This window comes from Biomphalaria glabrata, chromosome 14, assembly GCF_947242115.1.
Source record: "Biomphalaria glabrata chromosome 14, xgBioGlab47.1, whole genome shotgun sequence".
Taxonomy (NCBI): Eukaryota; Metazoa; Mollusca; class Gastropoda; family Planorbidae; genus Biomphalaria; species Biomphalaria glabrata.
The window spans coordinates 12,256,053-12,275,612 of record NC_074724.1 but is presented as its reverse complement, the minus strand read 5'-3'; the positions used below and the strand labels follow the sequence as shown (position 1 = coordinate 12,275,612).

Sequence of the window (19,560 nt, the reverse complement as noted above, 5' to 3'; positions counted from 1 at the left end):
ACAGAGAAGACTAAACTGGCTCGGTAATGTCACTCGCATGCCAGATAGAAGAATCCCTAAAGACAACCTATACTCTGAGCTTACAAAGGGAGTCAGACCCAAGGGCCACCCATGATTAACCTACAGAGATGTCTGCAAGCGAGACATGAGAACAACGGGCATCAAACAAAGTATTTGGGAGGAGATAGTCATGACCGGACAGCATGGAGAGAGACTGTACGTGCTGTTACCAAATTTTGCCGAGTGCAAAGTCACGAGAAAGAAAAATAAAGCTGCCCTGTCAGCTTGCCCTAGGACAGATGCATATACATGCACGAACTGTGGCAAACTCTGCTTCTCCAGAATTGGCTTGATCCGTCACTGATTCTGCCCGTCTCAAGACGAAACCAAAGCTATCGACTCATCTGGGCGCAAGCATTGTCTTTCGAGACAGAAGGAGCCATATATATATTTATGTGTGTGTGTATTTATATAGTTAGATAGATAGATAGATAGATAGTTAGATAGATAGATAGATAGATAGATAGATAGATAGATAGATAGATAGATAGATAGATAGTTAGATAGATAGATAGATAGATAGATAGATAGATAGATAGATAGATAGATAAATAGATAGATAGATAGATAGATAGATAGATAGATAGATAGATAGATACATAGATACATAGATAGATAGATAGATAGATAGATAGATAGATAGATAGATAGATAGATAGATAAATAGATAGATAGATAGATAGATAGATACATAAATACATAGATAGATAGATAGATAGATAGATAGATAGATAGATAGATAGATAGATAGATAGATAGATAAATAGATAGATACATAGATACATAGATACATACATAGATAGATAGATAGATAGATAGATAGATAGATAGATAAATAGATAGATAGATAGATAGATAGATACATAAATACATAGATAGATAGATAGATAGATAGATAGATAGATAGATAGATAGATAGATAGATAGATAGATAGATAGATAGATAGATATGTTCATTAAATGGATGTAATCAAACAGGACCACAAAGCAACGTATATTGATACTGATTACTGGGAAAACATAGACCTAGACAGCACTTTATGGAGAGAGATGATGATCAAGAAAGCTATGGACAGTGAAAAGAAATGGGTGTTAATTTTGGAAGGAAAGAGTGCATAAGCAACACTGTACTCCACTACCACCAAAAGCAAAAGCCATCTTAATGATATTTGCGGACGGATGTGGTTGTCTTCAAAATAGTGCTCCACTGTCACATGACTAAGTGTTTTACGAGATAAACCATAGTCTTTACGACTGAAAGAGGCCAACAAGATAGACATATATATGGGAATAGAGAGAGATTCGGGAAACTTTGCTTTTTTTAACTTAAGTTTCAATAATATATCTTATTCTATCTGATATAATACAGACGTTACTTCAAAAAAAGAAGATGATTACGTCCTAAGCGTCATGCATTCAGTCATGCATATTAACCAACGTTGGCCTGGGCTGTGAAACAATGAAAACAGTAACAAACGCTTTTGTGAATTGCATTGACACAAAGATTAATATCGAAGTTTATTCACTGCAAATAATTGTTTATAATATAGGCCTAAGGCCTTAATCTTTAGGTTCAATCAGTATCGGTTCAATCAGTGGGAAGCGTGGTCGAGAGGTTAAGTATGCTTGAACTTGGCTTGGCTACCTATGAAAAAGGCTCGAGGTTCGACACCCGACTCGAGCAGAGTTGTGTTTACTGAACGGCACCGAATACCCCCTCCCTCCCCAGTTGTCCACAACTGCGATTGGACCATGGCGCTCTGAGCATGTTATTTAGACAATGTCTTACAATAGAATGTGACAATATGACAAGTTATGTGACATACGCCAAACTACACATCACTATTATTATTCGCAAATTATTTATGTATTGTTTTTTTTTTTTTTTTTTTTTTTTTAGAATCATATTTATCATTACATACTCTTATATCGTAAACTCATATTAAACGTATAGGCCTACGCATATACTTCCTTTATACCCTTTACTGCTTTATACTTTCCTCTCTTCTATTCTGTAAGAGTTAAGAGATATCGAATTTATGTCATGTATTACTTGACAGAATGTAACTGTATTGATACACGCAGGAATATAAAGTTTTTAGTTCTATATCTCACTATCATATTCTTCACTCCTAACCATTAGATACCCTGCTACACCAGTGCTTGTGCTCTAGTGCTTTATACTTTTATAGACATATAGTCTTGTACCTTAATACTTTTATAATTTTTATACCTTTATACTTTTATACCGATTACACTTGTCCTGTTATCTATAATACAATTTACTTTTATTCTCTTATATTCTAATACTAATGTACTTTTATACACTTGATGACCGTTAAGGGGTTACGGAGTGGGAAAAAGTCGATTTTGGGTAAAAAAATCGATTTTTCAATTTGGGTGTAATTATATAGTTGGACATGTATTTTATAAACTGGCACCAAAAATGTTCTAAAAAATAGCATTTGTTATTGAAAAAAAAAGCAATTTAATGATGCATGGTAAACACGATTTTACATTTTTTTAAATACAAATTCACTGTTTTGTGAGTGAATGCATTTTTTTGCAACCGCCCCTGTAACATATTTCTAAAATCTCTGGAACTAATAGAGATAAATGTGTCATGTTTGGTACAAATATTCAGGGATAAATAATACAGAGAATCAGCTAGTTTTAATGACTTTATCTGAAGAAGTTTTTAATATATGATCTTTTGGGAAAGAAAAATGTGGATACATTTTACAGGTAAATAAATCATCCTTTTAAATAAAATTATAAGGGAAAATGGATAAAATCTAGCTAGCTCCTTCCAGACACCTTTTTACTTTAAGGTGTAAGTATTTTTAGCTTTGAAATTTTTCAGTTTGAAAAATTTTAGAATTTGCCTTTATGAAGTAATTTTTATTTATATTCAGATGACCGCCATTACCGTGGCAACCAGGACACATTAGACAACATTCAATATATATGTTTTTTAATGAGTTGTCACATGATATAATACAACAAAAGTTATTAAGTTAAAGCAAAAATAAAAAATAAAAAATTTCGCACTCCAGTAACCCTTAAGAAATCAAAATGAATCTTTATATGTATAAGATGCTCAACATTGTTAGCGGCCTTCGAAAGGGGAAAAGACGCTATTAGTTTTGTATGGAATGTCTGTCTGTTCGTCCGTCCGTTCCGTTAAGATCTCGTAAATTAGAAAAGATAGTGAAAATCCGACATCATAATATTTTAGACCATTAAAAATTCGGCTAAATTTTTCTTTTCTGAAAGCGAAAAATCTAATTTTTTAAATCACATATGGAAGTAGCTTTTTTTTTTTTCAATAAAAATACACCACTTTTACAACTATTCACTAATAATAGTAAGAAACACAGGAGGCTGTTTATTAGGGGGGATAGTCGTTCACCATATTTTTGACAAATTTAAAAAAAACTGTTTTAGATATTTTGTCAATTTTTTTTTACATTTGTATTGTTAAATAGTTAAATAGGCTCTTTCTTACTAACTACTACATTTACACACAAAAAAATGTTTACTTTTTTAAAAGAGAACAAATTTATTTAGTATGCATAAAATAAGTGGTTTTTCATATTATCGCGTGAACTGCAGCACAGTTCAATTGGTATAGAACACTTGACTCGAGGCAAGACTTTTTTTTTTAGCGGAAATGTTTTTAACTTGATGATTTGAATAGGAGATTGACCCTTTACAAAACAATTAGATCAATTAGATATTCATTATAAGATCATCAGTTATCCCAGGTTCACATCTAACTTCACATTCACTTTCACCTATCCTTTGGTCTGGTGGGGCACCACACAAAATCTGTCAACCTTCTTTCTCCATTCTTCTCTGTCATTTGTCTTTGATAGAATTTCATTCAGATGTTCTTTCTGAAAATATTGAAACCTGCATTTTACCAGCCTGGGTGGACTATTTGGGGGCCAATTTTGAGTTTGTGTTTTTACACAAACTGTCTTTGTAACCTTGTTCTTATATAAAACTGTAACGAAATACTTATAATCTGTTTAAGTTGTATTCGATTGAAATTTTTTATTTACGTGTAAGAGTAAATTATCAGTGATTCCATCCTCACCTGGGAGAGAGATGCGCCAAGACTTTATTAGAGTTAATTTATAAATATTATGATAGTATCATGTTGTTGTTATTTTTAAGGCTTTAACATAACACAACAAAATGAAAATATTTTTTTTTTTAAATCAAAGCTTATTTTAAGTGTAATTGTATCAATTAGTTAGGGTTAGTTATGTAACTGCGGACAATATTACCCAGGATATAATAAATCTGTGCGATTAGAAATATTGTTACCAATTGTTTTTATTTAGCTTGTAATTTTTTCAATGCGCTATGATCATATCACTTGTCTGGACCAATTGTGATAAAGGGAGGGAAGAAGGGGGTGTCTTAGTGAATGTTGACATGATCGTTTTTGAAAATGTATAACAAAAATGTTCACTCGGGTATCAAGAGTCCTCAAGGGGACAAATTCAGCATATACAGCCAATAGTTAACTCTTTCTCTCCTAGCTGACGATACCAACGTTGATTTGACCTCATTAAATTAAATTAATGTTTAATTTTATAAACTCCGTCGTAACGTGGGTAGATAATTACAGAGAGCAAGAGTTAAATAAGTAATTGGTTTATTCTTTTTATTGCTTCTTGTGTTGTAAGGTAAAAGAAATAATTGTACCAAATTTCACCTTAATCCTAGATCGAATGAGTGAGAAATAGCGTGTACAAACTTTTTAAAATACAGACAGAGTGAGTTGATATAAGCTTGGTCAAAAGAGCGGTTAATATCTCCAGCTTACAGCATGTTAAAGCAGCCCTTATTATAGTTCAAAATAATTGTAATCATATGCATTTAACAAAAGAACTTAATTACTATTTCTACATTCAGATTTTTTTGTTTCAGGTCTTTATCGGAACGTTGTCAAATGATTGATTCTGGGAATATCTTGGTTAATCTCTAACCTTTTTTTTATTCTAAACTAATAATTTCTAGTTATTAAAGCCTTTAAAAATCGCATAGTAAGTAAGGTAATTCTTTACTGTATCTTATCACAACTATAGATCTTAAGGTAAGAAAAAAAAATTTTGATTGAACTGTTTCATGTTAGTTAATAGCTCACAATTGGAATCATTGTCCCGTCTTGTTCAGAGTTCCACCAAGTAGAAAGACCTAAGTAGTAAAGGGGTTGGGGGGGGATCAATTACCTCTGAAATAATTTATGGGCTGTCGTAGTTACAAATAAAAGTGGTTGGCACCAGAGGAGTCGCTAGAAACAGTTTTACCCGTGTAATATATTGCCAGAGCACTACAGAAGGAGGTGTCTCTCCTGCACTGCTGCCAAACGGAACTTAAGTTTGACCTTCGCAAAATAGATGATATCATGTCCAGTTAGCATAACCTTCACCAGAACCAAGACTCGCGTCAGCAGCTGTCCTTAGCAGAATATCTAGAGTGTTCTCTCACCAGCTTTTCCTAGGGTAACACTTTCTTTGTGCTCTCCACTGTAACCTAAAGGCCGGATTTGGCCACTGACACGTGATTGACAACACGACCAAACCAGCTCAGATGAGAAGTTTCTCATTTTGGTTACCCCATCTTAAAATAAACTCTCCTAAAAGTTAGTACTTTTAAATTTTACTTTTTATCCCCCCCCCCACCCGAAAAAAAAGCAATAATAGTTAATTGTCTAGATAACTTTCAAAAGTAGATTGATTTTTTCCTTGTTTCTGATATTTTATCACTTTAAGTTTCAGCCATTGATGGTTGTCACAACGTGCGGTCTCGCTGCCCCTTCCTCCAGTTTGAGAAACGCTGCATTACTATTGAGCAAAGAGAACAACTAATGTGACTTTTTGTTTTCATATTTTCTTTATTAAGATGATTTATGATCTATACAATGCACACTTTAAACTATATCCATACTATATCTATTAAATTAAACGCCAGTTGTGGTATACTAGAAATAAAAACTCTTTGTGTAAAAAAAAAATTCTTTTATTCATAATAATATCAGGGCCAGACTTAGGTAATCGGAAGCCCTAGGCGAAGTGAATAGGTTGGCGCCTAACGAAATAGAAAAAAAAATTCAGACCGAAAAATAAGCAAAAATTTACACACAAAAAAATTTACAAAAACCGCCCTGTATCTAGATCTAAATCGACTAATAAGATAAATTCATATGGCACCAATAGCGATAATGTACTTCATGGTGGATTCATGATCACCAGATTAGAGGTAATGTTTTGGCATTTCACCAAAAGGAAGAAACAATGGTCTTCTAACATAAGTAATCTAACAAGTGGATCTAAACATTCGCGAATAAGCCCTAGATCATAATAGAGACTTAGAACTAGGCTAGTAGACATAGAGTCATAGATTTCTGTAAAGTTTGAGGTTTGATCCATATTTAGAAAAAAAATATTAAGAGCCCTGTGCGAGGGCCCCAGGCGGCTGCGTAGTTTGCCTATGCCTATAGCACGCTCTAGTGACATGCTTAATATAGTAATAAATTCGATATAATCTTTTCTCATGTTAAAAATATAAATCCATATGTGGGAATGCCGACGACAACAAATTGTATTGTCCTTTCGTAAAAAAAAATAGATGACTTTATTTAGGTCTTGTATGTAATGAATATAATACACATGAAAGTGTCTTCAATAGTGTGCATTTACTTTGTTGCATCAACAAAGTTTCAGTTGGAAATCTGCGCCGGTCAGTCTAACACGTTCGCGTTACAATAACTCACTGGCACTGAGGGTCAACTGCAGTCAGTCCTATGTACAGACGAGCCCCAGAGTGATCAGCATTGGTCTCTACTTGGCTCACCGAGTTTGATGGATGGAGCTAAATATTAAAAAAATAAATAACAAAATGCTTTTTAATAATTTAAAGCTTATCTAAGAGGAAGAAGAAACAATATCATTAATTACAAACAATGAATTGAATAATTAGTTAATTCAAGTTGATCCTAGAATGTGTATGGGAGAAATAGCGTGCATCCATGATGGTCCTGTACCCCAACATATTTACCCATATCGCTTTATACTGAAAGATTAATTTGTCTTATGGTATCAAACAAAGAAAATAATTATTACTAGTAATTAATAAAACTTTAATAATCCTTAATTGTACCTAACAAAACATAAATCAATAAAAATAAATTAACCAATCTGTCAATAGATTATTAGTAATTATATTAATTTGTTTGATATAAAATATGGGACATAGCTTCCGCATTATTGATGTGTATAGTTGTAAGCTCGGAGACATTACCCTTAGATAAATTGTTTTTTTCTGACTTTTTTATTTTGCTCGATTTTCTATTAAGTTAGCTACACTGAAGTTCAATTTACCGATCTTGGCATTTGCTTACATTTCTGTGAAATTCCCCAGTAGACAGAGATTGAGATAAATAAGATGTATTGATATTATAGTTGGCACATTTACTAAAAATTTTCACCATAAAACTAAACATCTATGACGCCTAATGACGCTAAACTAAAATTGCATCCGGGTATTGATTTTAAAATAATTTTACAGTTGCGATACTGTCATGAAATGAAGTCCAAGTTTTCTCCGTATTCAGATTTTTTTGTGCTACAAAGAATAGAGCTTTAAAAAATGAAATTGGAATCTAGTCGTGCTAAAAATTACGATCTTATTGCTTTTAAAAAAACATGCTTTATCAACGATGTCTTTATTTTGTATACCAGATACACCAATAAAGCCAGCTATATATAGAGCTCTCCCGACATGAATGAAAAATGAAAATCTCAAACTAGTACTTCAAGGATACCTACCAAAGAAGATTTAACTCATGATTTCTCTGAGTCGAAAGAGAATTATAACGACAATGGCAGGAAGAGAGATAAGGAAAGGATGAGCTTTTGCGTCTGCTACTCCGCCTGTGTAAATTATTCTTCTAGTAGCTGGAGGTTCTGGCTTTGAGGTGGCCAGAGGGATGGGGTTCAAGTCCACTGCTGTGTTACTCTCTTGAAATTCTTCGGTTGATTCTGTCAATTTTGGAGTTGTTTCTGTCACTGCAGGAGTTGTTTCATCTAATGTAGGCGTTGTTTCTGATGACAGAGATTCTTCTGTCACTTGAGTTTCTGTGGTGCTGTATATTTCTGTTGTTGTAGTGGATGGGGACTCTGTTGTGGTTTCTGGGGGGGAAGTTGTTGTTGGTGAAGTGAAGGTATCTGGTTGTGTTGTCGTTGTTAACAAAGATGTAGTGGTTGTACGCGTAGTTGTGGTTGTTGGTGTTGTAGTGGTTGTTGGTGTTGTAGTGGTTGTAGGCGTAGTTGTGGTTGTTGGTGTTGTAGTGGTTGTAGGCGTAGTTGTGGTTGTTGGTGTTGTAGTGGTTGTTGGTTTAGTAGTTGTTGTTGGGGTAGTAGTGGTTGTTGGTGTTGTAGTGGTTGTTGGCGTAGTTGTGGTTGTTGGTGTTGTAGTGGTTGTTGGCGTAGTTGTGGTTGTTGGTGTTGTAGTGGTTGTTGGCGTAGTAGTGGTTGTTGGTGTTGTAGTGGTTGTTGGTTTAGTAGTTGTTGTTGGGGTAGTAGTGGTTGTTGGCGTTGTAGTGGTTGTAGAGGTTGTTGTAGTTGAAGTCGTTGTGGTTGTTTTAGTTGTAGTGGTTGTTGGTGTAGTGGTTGTGGTCGTTACAGTGGTTGTGGTTGTTGGTAAAGCTGAAAATAGAGAATAGTAATATATAAATTTTAAAACATTTGTAATCAATAATTTATTGAATTTATTTCGCAATCAGTCGACCAAAACTAAATCTATAACCTTTTACTCACAAATCTACATTGAATAAAATGTATAACATACACAGCAACACACTTAGTGGATATTCCTTTCTTTATCCGACCCACACCTCCACCCTTTCCCAACTGGTCCAGGTAACTAATCAGAAACTTAAAAGAATCAAAGTGCATGAAACAAAAACTTGGTAAAAATATTTGTAATCGCACTGATTTACTTGTGTTAGTCTAGAACAGGGGTGGGCTAATTGCGGCCCGCGGGCCTGATTGTTTTATGCGACCAGCCGAGACGTACAGAAATCTGATATCTTATCATGGCCAATGCAATTGAGAACAATAAGAAAGAAATTGTTAAATTGTTATGAAACTTGAAGGACATTGACTGTGACTTTGTTACCAATAATTCTAATGAAGAGTGGAAGACAGATTTCATGTGTTTCACGATTTATACTACAACGGGCCATTTTCAAATGGAATGCAAATGCATGTTAAATCTTTTCAAATAAGGCTTTCCAATTTCTACAATCAAGCAAAAAAATAGGTTTTGTCATTTTCCATTGCTGAAAGGTTGAAACTATTTCTAGTGAATTGACTAAAAGTACAACATTTTATTTAGATTCCTTAATCGCCCAATTTATAAAAGCAAATTTTAAAAAGTCAAGAACCAGTTCTCAATTACATCAGCTCACAATTTAGTGCAGTAGCTGATTCAGCTCCAGAGGACAAAACTCAAAGCAAAGAGAAGTTACAGTCAATACTTCCACGGAGTCTTATGGGTGCCAGAAGCTTTATTTTTTACACTTTACAAAACTTTGATGCTGTTCACACAATTTGGGTACACATACATCTGTTCTTCTTCTTCCTTGTTCTCATTTTACACGTTGGAGGGTTCAGATCAGTAATCCTATATCTGAGATGAACCGCGCAGTGGCTTCCAGATCAGGCAGTTCTCCGAATAGTTTTGGTTCTATAGGAGGGCGTTGGGTCCAGAGTCTTGTTCGGGTCTTATGATCCAGTATGCACCATTGAAGGACATGACCAGCATTCTCTGGTGATGCTCCACAGGGGCAGGTTTCACTCGTCCCGAAATTTAACGTTCGGAACATATATCGCCTCATTCAGTATGCAAAGAAACTAAACAAGTATAATTACTGGTCGATCTTGACTGACTGTACTTTGACAACAGTCACAGGGGTAACAACTAGTAAGCTAGTTCCAAAGTTCCGGAACATTATGCTCAAGTTTAAAAAGAAAATACTGCACATTAAGTACAACTGTATATTTGTAGGGATATTGTAATATAAAAAGACAACAGCAATTTTTTTTAAAAATCGTAAAATTGGTTTCAAACATTGCTAACTCTTGTTGTAATTCCTTAACGTGGAGTGTGGGAAAAAAAAAGAAAGAAACGTTAACATAATACAGTGTAAATATGAATTAAGAGCCATTCTACACAGTCAGCTAGAGTATCTTTCCAAGTTGTATACGCATATGCGGACCACCATTTCCAGATTTTAAAAAGCGGCCCTCGATACAAAATGGTTGCCCACCCCTCGTCTAGATCTATTAGAAATTGAATTGCATGACAGATGGTAGTGGTATAAGTTAAGTGGAATTAGTTCCCTTGAGGAGGCTTGGGCACTGAGTACATTTTATTTTTGAAGCATGTAAAAAGCGATGACGGTAATATAGACACACTCTTTACCTCCTCTACCTGTCCCACCTCGCGCAGTGAGAAAGCTAAAAGCGTGCTATTGCACTAAACTAAAAAAATTCTAAAAAATATTTCTAATAGCACAGGTTTATTATTGTTAGTCTTGACATGGGTGGGCAACCTTTTTGTATCGAGTGCGCAATAAGAAAAAAATGGGAATGAGGTGCCGCATATAAATATATTTATGTATTTACAACTTTGAAAAATACGTCAGCTAACCCAGCACTTTATCAATGAAGCTCAGCCACTGGTAGAAATTTGTAACCTGTCTTGACCATGCTCTTGGCATTAGGTGACTGTAGTTTGCTTTAGAATTTATATCAAAAAAGGGGAGTTTTATTGTCAAAATCATATGTTGGGGTGGGGGGGGGAATTCAAACTAAAAAAATTTCTAGAATTTTTAAAAATAAATTCCAAACCCCCTTAGCTACGCTCATAGAATCTGGTGAGTGTAGTTTGCTTTAGAATAATATTGAAGAGAGACATATCCAAACTCTAAATTTTCTGTAGAGGGAATTTTAAGCTCCGAACCCCTCTTAGCTTATAGAATTTTTAGTGTGTATTTTACTTTTTCATATTGAAGAGGTATTTTTTTTGCATCAAACCACTCTAAAAAAGGGGGAGGGGTGTAACTCGAAACACCCTCTATATACACTCATAGCATTTTGAGTGTGTAGTTCGCTTTTTTATGTATTGAAGAGGTATTTTTTGGCTTCAAACCCCGCTGAATGGGGATTAAACTCAAATTCGTTTGGCTACGCTCATAGAATTTTGTGCGTGTAATTTGCTTTTTTTTATATTGAAGAAGTATTTTCCATGCTTCAAACCCCGCTGGAGGTGTGTTTAAACTCAAAATGCCCTTTGACTACGCTCATAGAATTTGAGTGTAATTTGCTTTTTTTTATATGGAAGAGATGGGTTTCCCCCCTCCCCCCGCTTTTTTTTTTCTGGAGAAGGGGAGTTACGCAAAACCCCACTTGGCTACGCTCATAGAAACTAATGACTGAAAAATGAATAGTCTTATATTGATGAGGGGGTTTTAGCGTAAATCTCGGAGGGAGGTTTAAAATCAAACTGTTCCTTAACTCTTCTCTTGGAATTAGGGAACTGTTGTTTACGTTATTATTATCTTTTGTTTTGTTTTATAGAAGAGGGGGATTTAACTGCAAAACCCCCCAGGGAGGGGGTTTTAAACAAAAAATAAATCACTAGACTCCGCCCCCCCCCCCCCTTGGCTACTATGTATATGTTATTTAATATTTTATATTATTTATATTAATTATTTAATTAAATCTTTTTTATTTTGCTATTTAATTCACTAATTGCATTTTGCTTTTAATACAGGTCATTAGGTTGAATTTTCCGAATACTGCATTGTTTATCTGCATTTTACTACTTATCGATTCAAAAGTGAAAAGTACTTAGCTTTTCTTATTTCATTTATAATAATAACTGATTAATTTCTTTTTTTGTATTCAGTATTTTAATCGCCCATGTCTGCTAATTATTAGTAGCTTACTTACGCATCTCCATACAGAGATATGCATTGAGTAGTGAACAAGTGTCCGAGTAAGCAACATAAGGCGTGCTCAGGCCGACGTAAATCTCGCCGCAGTCCCAAGTGCTAACACCTCCGCTAGGTTCCCCAGAGGACCACACGCTTCCTGATGCCATCGGAGATGCCGACTGTTTGTTGTGGTCCCAGATCCAAGTGCCTTCAACATCAATATCGTTCGCTCCGAACCAAACGTATATACCTGGAAAATGTATATGTATACTATAAAGTAGAAAGTTTGACGTATGTATGCATGTATGTATGGGGTATTATGAGATACTTGACTTAAAAGTGTTATAAAACTTATAATTAATATATATTTACCAAACGCTAATATAAAATGGATTCAGTAAATATGAAATAAACTTTCCACTAAAGATCAGATGGATTTGAGCATTACTTTTTGAGTTATAGAAATAAAATGAAATCATTTTAGTATCCCATATTACCCTCCATAAATGGATAATATGGGATACCCAACCAAATTATAAAAACTATAAAAATACAAACAAAACATAATTATGTAAATCAAGTAGATAAAACAAACAGTTTAAAACATCACACAAATTGTATTATTTTAAACATATTTTCTGTTAAAGACAATAAAAAAAAGTGGCTGTGATGTGAAAAAAAATAAATGTCTTCATTTAAATAAATATTATCGGCTAATTCAGCTTTTTTATGAGCTGATTATCTTGGGTTTTCTTCTGCTTGAATATTCACCACCAATTAAGATATAGATGTAATATTTGAGCATTTAAACATAAAAAAAAACATCGTACCCTAATTTACCCCCAACTTGTTAGAACACTAAAAAGTTTGTTATAAAAACCATATCGCTGTGCTGATCAGAATTTTAAAAATTTTAAAGTGTTTAGTTATTGACTAGACTACTGTGGCGTTCAATTTTTTTTATAGATTTTAGATCTATATCTACATAAATTAAACTAACAATGTTAAATTTACAGATAAATTCACGCGTTCGCTTTTATTATAAAATATATTTAACATCTTAATATCGTGCACATAATACTAAATAAACAACCCAATGTTTTCATTCAATAATTGGATCTCGATATCTCTAGGTAAAATAGCTACTTTTAGCTCTATTCCAATTATTTTTATATTCTTAAGATCCGCGGGTAATACATAGCTATGAACTAAAAAAATAGGTGTCTCTTTGGTCAAGAGTTACGTGTTTTACGTCTGCCTAGTCGTGTGGTACGCTCTATGGACTGTCGTCTGCCTAGTCGTGTGGTATGCTCTATGGACTGACGTCTGCCTAGTCGTGTGGTATGCTCTATGGACTGTCGTCTGCCTAGTCGTGTGGTATGCTCTATGGGCTGACATCTGCCTAGTCGTGTGGTATGCTCTATGGACTGTCGTCTGCCTAGTCGTGTGGTATGCTCTATGGACTGTCGTCTGCCTAAGAGTGTGGTATGCTCTATGGACTGACGTCTGCCTAGTCGTGTGGTATGCTCTATGGACTGTCGTCTGCCTAGTCGTGTGGTATGCTCTATGGACTGTCGTCTGCCTAGTCGTGTGGTATGCTCTATGGACTGTCGTCTGCCTAAGAGTGTGGTATGCTCTATGGGCTGACATCTGCCTAGTCGTGTGGTATGCTCTATGGACTGTCGTCTGCCTAGTCGTGTGGTATGCTCTATGGACTGTCGTCTGCCTAGACGTGTGGTATGCTCTATGGGCTGACATCTGCCTAGTCGTGTGGTATGCTCTATGGACTGTCGTCTGCCTAGACGTGTGGTATGCTCTATGGGCTGACATCTGCCTAGTCGTGTGGTATGCTCTATGGACTGTCGTCTGCCTAGTCGTGTGGTATGCTCTATGGACTGTCGTCTGCCTAAGAGTGTGGTATGCTCTATGGACTGTCGTCTGCCTAGACGTGTGGTATGCTCTATGGACTATAGTCTGCCTAGACGTGTGGTATGCTCTATTGACTGACGTCTGCCTAGACGTGTGGTATACGCTTGAAATTACAATGGTGCGATAAAGATCCAGTGTAAATAATATGAATGTGAATTTATTAAAATAAAAGCACAATAACAGATCTCATTATTTTCTCTCTTTATTTTTCACATATAAAAGTTGTTCTAATTCTTTAGCTTTAAACATTCGTCTTTTAAGATTGCACATTCACCGGCTTAAAAAGAATCAAAAAAAGCAAAAGGAACCTGGTACCTGGGCATGCTTCTCGAAATTGGCTCTAACGATTTTTTAGAAAAAATTAAAGTTAAGTAAAAAATGTCTAGCAATTTGACCTCCCTGACCCAAGTTTCAATTAGCCTATAGTTCCATGAGACATAGACTCAGCTTTTGGTTACACACTACTCTATACTTTGGTTACACACTAAACTCTACTTTGATTACACACTACACCCTAGTTTGGTTAAACACTGCACTATAGTTTAATTACACACTACACTCTAGTTTGATTACACAATACACCCTAGTTTGGTTACACACTACACTCTAGTTTAATTACAAACTACACTCTAGTTTGGTTACACACTACACTCTACTTTGGTTACACACTACACTCTACTTTGGTTACACACTACACTCTACTTTAGTTAAACACTACACTCTACTTTGGTTGAACACTACACTCTACTTTGGTTACACACTACACTCTAGTTTCGTTACACACTACACGCTAGTTGGCCTACAACGTTGATAGTTTTAATGATATACTCGACAGACTAGAGTTCAAACACTTTCATAGGTCCAGGTGCCAGATTCCTTCTTTTTCTTCTTCGTTCTCAATTGTATGTTGAAGCGTTCAGGTGACTAGACCAATACATGAGATGAACTGCGCAGTGGTTTCCGAATCAGGGGCTCTCCATATAGTTTTCTTTCTATTGGGGTGTTTAGGGGGCCAGTGTCTTGCACGGCCCTCATGGTAAAGAGTGCAGTTTTGGAGGACATGGTTGGCATTCTCTGGTGACACTCCACATGGGGAGATTTCACAGGTTCCAATTTTGAGCTTCCGGTACATATGTTGTCTCATACTGTTGTGTCCTTAGTCGAAAGATTAGACGTTGATCTTGTTGGGATTGCTTATAATAGGCATCAACTTTCTTGTGTCAGATGGCATTCTGATTTCGCTAAAACATCGGCTGTCGAGTTACCGACCCAAACGCTTTGGGGTTAAATTTATAGCAACTATATCACGTTGAGGATCAATGGTCATTTCCTCCAACAAGGACAACGTTAAGTCTAAACTAGAACAAGCTTTTGAGCTTCGAATGTACTTAGATATACCTACCATATGCGGCGTTTTTTAAGGCATCGGTCACTTGCGAAGAGTTTAACATAGCCAGTGCTCCATTAAATGAAGAACAGTTTGTCTGTGAAATCAAAGAGACAATAATAATTCCCTGTGTGTAAGTTATAAGTTTGAAACACAAAATATAAAGTACATTCTTTCCATCTACTTTCCCTTTGCTCTACACCATAAACAAAAAATACTTTTAAACACACATGAACAAAAAATTAAAAGCAATTCCGTGTCGCTTTGTGAAATCATCTACCTACGTATCATATGCATATTAGCACCAGGTGACCGAACCTCGCTGGTTGAATACATTGTTGAGAAAAGATATTTACTTATTTTGGTAATATTATTGTAATGAAAAACATGAGCCTTCGAGTAAAGAGTAGCTTTCCTGTTTTGTTTTTTTTTTAGTTTTCAATGTCAATGTACATGGCGAGTTGAATAGAAAGTCCCCATACATTGTATTGTTTGGAAGTAACGTCTGTATTTCATAAGATAAGATACAGTGTAGAAAAATGCATCTCGAGTCGAGTCGTTTACATAGCATTTTTGGCATAAAAGTATTGGGGCTATTATTGGCTTGGAAGAAAGTCTTAGTAGTGTATCTTCTCTCAAAGGTTACGTTCAGACATTAATATTGCGATTAGCATAATTCATTAAGTAATTACTACGAAACATTAACTGATGCAATGTCCTTAGGTTAGAACGTGATTTTTTAAAATATACTTTTAACAGAGCAAAAACATTGCCATAGTATTCTTTAAGAACGATTCATCAAATAATTATTTTTTTGTGGGTAAAGAATTTATAACAGTCCGAGACTTTGCATACGCTGCCGCTTCCTTTTGTTTTCTCTATTCTGTATTAAGCTAAAAAAACAAAACAAAATAAAACAAAAACAAAACAGATGTCATATTCCAGAATAAAAAATAAAACCTAGTCAGCCGTAAAGATCCCCTCAAAAGGACATCCCTTTAACGTGGTAGACCACTTCAACTCTAGGAAACATGGCGCATCGTTTTCAAGAGAAATTGTTAACCGGCTGGCCAGGGCCAGTAGTACTTTTGGACGCCTCCAGGAGTGAGTTAGCGGAATAAATCACTCCACATGCCTAAAAGAAAATCAGTGTCTACCAAGCAGTTGTTCTCTCAACCCTCTATAAGGATCTGAGAAAACGTGTACTATACAGAAATTAACTAAGACTTCTTGTCTTGTCGCCTAATATGTTTTCGCTTAATCATGGACATAAGGACACCAATTTTAAACTTTTTTTTAGATTAACTGTCATTTTACCTGTCGTGTCTGTGTTTGTAATGTTATTACAGCGCCTTGAGCCAACATTTTGTTTGTTAACAGCGCTTGATAAATAAAATTATTATTATTATAAAAGAGCGAGAATTCATTCTCTGGCGAAGCCAGGGTCGAGTTTCGTTAAAGGGAAACAAAATTCATCGTAGTCCTTTTATCAGTTTCCACCGAGGAATTTTCTGGAGATGTGGCAGGTCTGCAGAAGTACCGCCCTCTGACAGGCAACGAGAATGTTCCTAGGAATGCCAAGGGCCTTGAACGTATCTGTTAGGTCAGTTGTTATTATTCCCTCGGTTGATATGGCAATGGGGTATATTGTTATTTTAGATAATTTCCATAAACGCATAATCTTCAAGCCAAGGTTCCCATATTTTCGTTGTTTTTCTAGCTCATTTTTTTTTTAATTATGAGATAGTGGTACGGCGATGTCAATAATGGTAGCGGCCTTTTCTTTTTTATCGATGAGCAGCGAATCAGGGACAAACAGCGATGTTCTAGCGAACGCCGGTATAGACAGTATAGAAGAACTTCTTATGGTCCAACAGTTTCGCTGGAGAAATCACTATTCCGTATGCGGAGTGGGAGGACGAACGTTTGCAAAAGTCAGTCTTTTTTGTGAGCTGTAAGGTGGCAGACTTAACAGTTATGCCCCACAGAAACGTTTTGAAGACCAGCTTAGTCACCATCTCGCTTTCACTGACATGAAGTAGGCCATCTGGCTGAAGGCGGCTTCAAAAGGAGATAGCTGGATTTTGTTTTTTACAAAGGCTGCTGGCGAGGATAGACGTAGACGGCAAAAAAGAAAATCTAAATAGACCACCGCATATAATGGTTATGTTTGCTTTGGATGTGGCAAACTATGTGGGTCGCAGCAGGTGCTACGTAAGCATGTAAAATATTGCACTCCTCCTTAATCCTCGGACTCAAAGACAAATCTGTATAAAGGCATCAAAGAAACCTGCTTCCAGATAGCCCCTTCCCGCCTATGTAAAGTTATACAGATTGGGCCACAGCGCTCAATTCAATTATTACAATGCAATACATAAATGATCATCGCTTTTATTTTGTATTTTAATAATGCACAGAATCTTACAAACACTGAGCAGATTAATTTATTGTGGAACTATAGAAGAAAAAACAAAGGAAATAAAATTTGCAAAGGTATGCTTGGTTATTGTGTTTTGCGAGTTTTATTAAAAGTTTACACTTTAATTGCGGAGAGCCGTGTAGGTGACTTTTACTTTGTTGACAAGTCTAATAGAGCCTACAAAAAGATGGTGTGCAGATGTTTAATTAGGTCTACTGATTCATAAAAAATTGTTTATGTTTCCAAAGAAATGTTTTAGTGTACTGCTGTAAGCCTAGTGACGTAATCGGTGTGAATTTTTTTGACGTCATAGAATTTTTTTCTCATAAGATTTTAGAGCCAAAATTAAATTTCAGACCAATATAACGGCCAACCTCGAGGTTTCCCCATGCGGCAAATGAGTTGAGAATTATTATTTTCATATACATATACACCTTGAAATTTTAAAGAAAATCGTTAGTCTTTTTCCAAATAAAAGTCACACATACACACACACACACACACATATATATATCGATAGATAGATAGATAGATAGATAGATAGATAGATAGATAGATAGATAGATAGATAGATAGATAGATAGATAGATAGATGGATGGATGGATGGATGGATGGATAGATAGATGGATGGATGGATGGATGGATGGATGGATAGATAGATAGATAGATAGATAGATAGATAGATAGATAGATAGATAGATAGATAGATAGATAGATAGATAGATAGATGGATGGATGGATGGATGGATAGATAGATGGATGGATGGATGGATGGATGGATGGATGGATAGATAGATAGATAGATAGATAGATAGATAGATAGATAGATAGATAGATAGATAGATAGATAGATAGATAGATAGATAGATAGATAGACAGATACACAGATGTAACTGTCCGCTCAAATATATGTCGTATTTCGATGACTTTAAATTTCTTATTGCTGTTAATCCTATGGTGTTAAAAACAATCATCTGTAACAAAAAGATCTTACTTTTGCTTGGGCCCACGTGACTGGCAATGAAAAGTACCGGAAGCACGTTCCCATCGACAAAATGGAGTCACTGAACTGGCAGGTCACTGAAATTATGCGTTATGTGTTGAAATATCAGAAAGTAAAGAAGTTGTTTTTTAACAAAGCTTATATCTGTCTGTCTGTTTGTAAGGTAAAAAAAAAAGTTTGAACTTGTTTTTCTTACATTTCCCATTCTCAGATCAAATTGAAGCTTTACACAATTGTTCATTGTACCTCTCAAGACAAGAACCAATAAATAAATAAAAACAAACAATTAGTTAATTAATATTAGTGATTAATCATTTTCCTTGAAATCGAAATTTGGTGAATAACTACATCTTCTTCGTTCTCATTTTTTTGTCAGTAATCCTATATATATATATATATAATGAACCGCGCAGTGATTTCCAGATCAGGGAGTTCTCATCATAGTTTTTCTTCTATAGGAGTAATTTGGTTCTAGAATCTTTTTCGGGTCTCTTGATATAGTATTCAGCTTCGAAGTGCGTGGTCAGTTTTCTCTGGTGATTCTCCACAAGGGCAGGTTTCGCACGTCCCGACTTTTAGCATCCGGAACATATGTTGTCTCATTCTGGTGTGTCCGATTCTGAGTCGAAAAATGATGCGTTGGTCATGTGTAATATCTTATAATAGGCGTCCCTTTTCTTGCAATTGGGATGTGATCTGGTCCGATTCTCATTTATTCTACACTCTATTATTTTCATCGGCT

General features: G+C 35.4%; 1 protein-coding gene across 1 annotated transcript in view; it reads right to left on the bottom strand.

Annotated features, from left to right (window-relative positions):
• Nucleotides 1-5,965: 5,965 nt before the first annotated feature.
• LOC106050854 (hepatitis A virus cellular receptor 1-like) overlaps nt 5,966-19,560 on the bottom strand; it is a 15,711-nt gene continuing 2,116 nt past the window's right edge. Inside the window, exons 3-7 of the mRNA XM_056011392.1 lie at nt 18,810-18,895; nt 15,411-15,492; nt 12,096-12,329; nt 7,905-8,783; nt 5,966-6,948 (exon numbers count right to left, since the gene is read on the bottom strand). Coding sequence (XP_055867367.1) covers nt 7,915-8,783; nt 12,096-12,329; nt 15,411-15,492; nt 18,810-18,895 — 1,271 coding nt within the window. The 3' untranslated portion in view covers nt 5,966-6,948; nt 7,905-7,914. The remainder of the gene's footprint in view (nt 6,949-7,904; nt 8,784-12,095; nt 12,330-15,410; nt 15,493-18,809; nt 18,896-19,560) is intronic.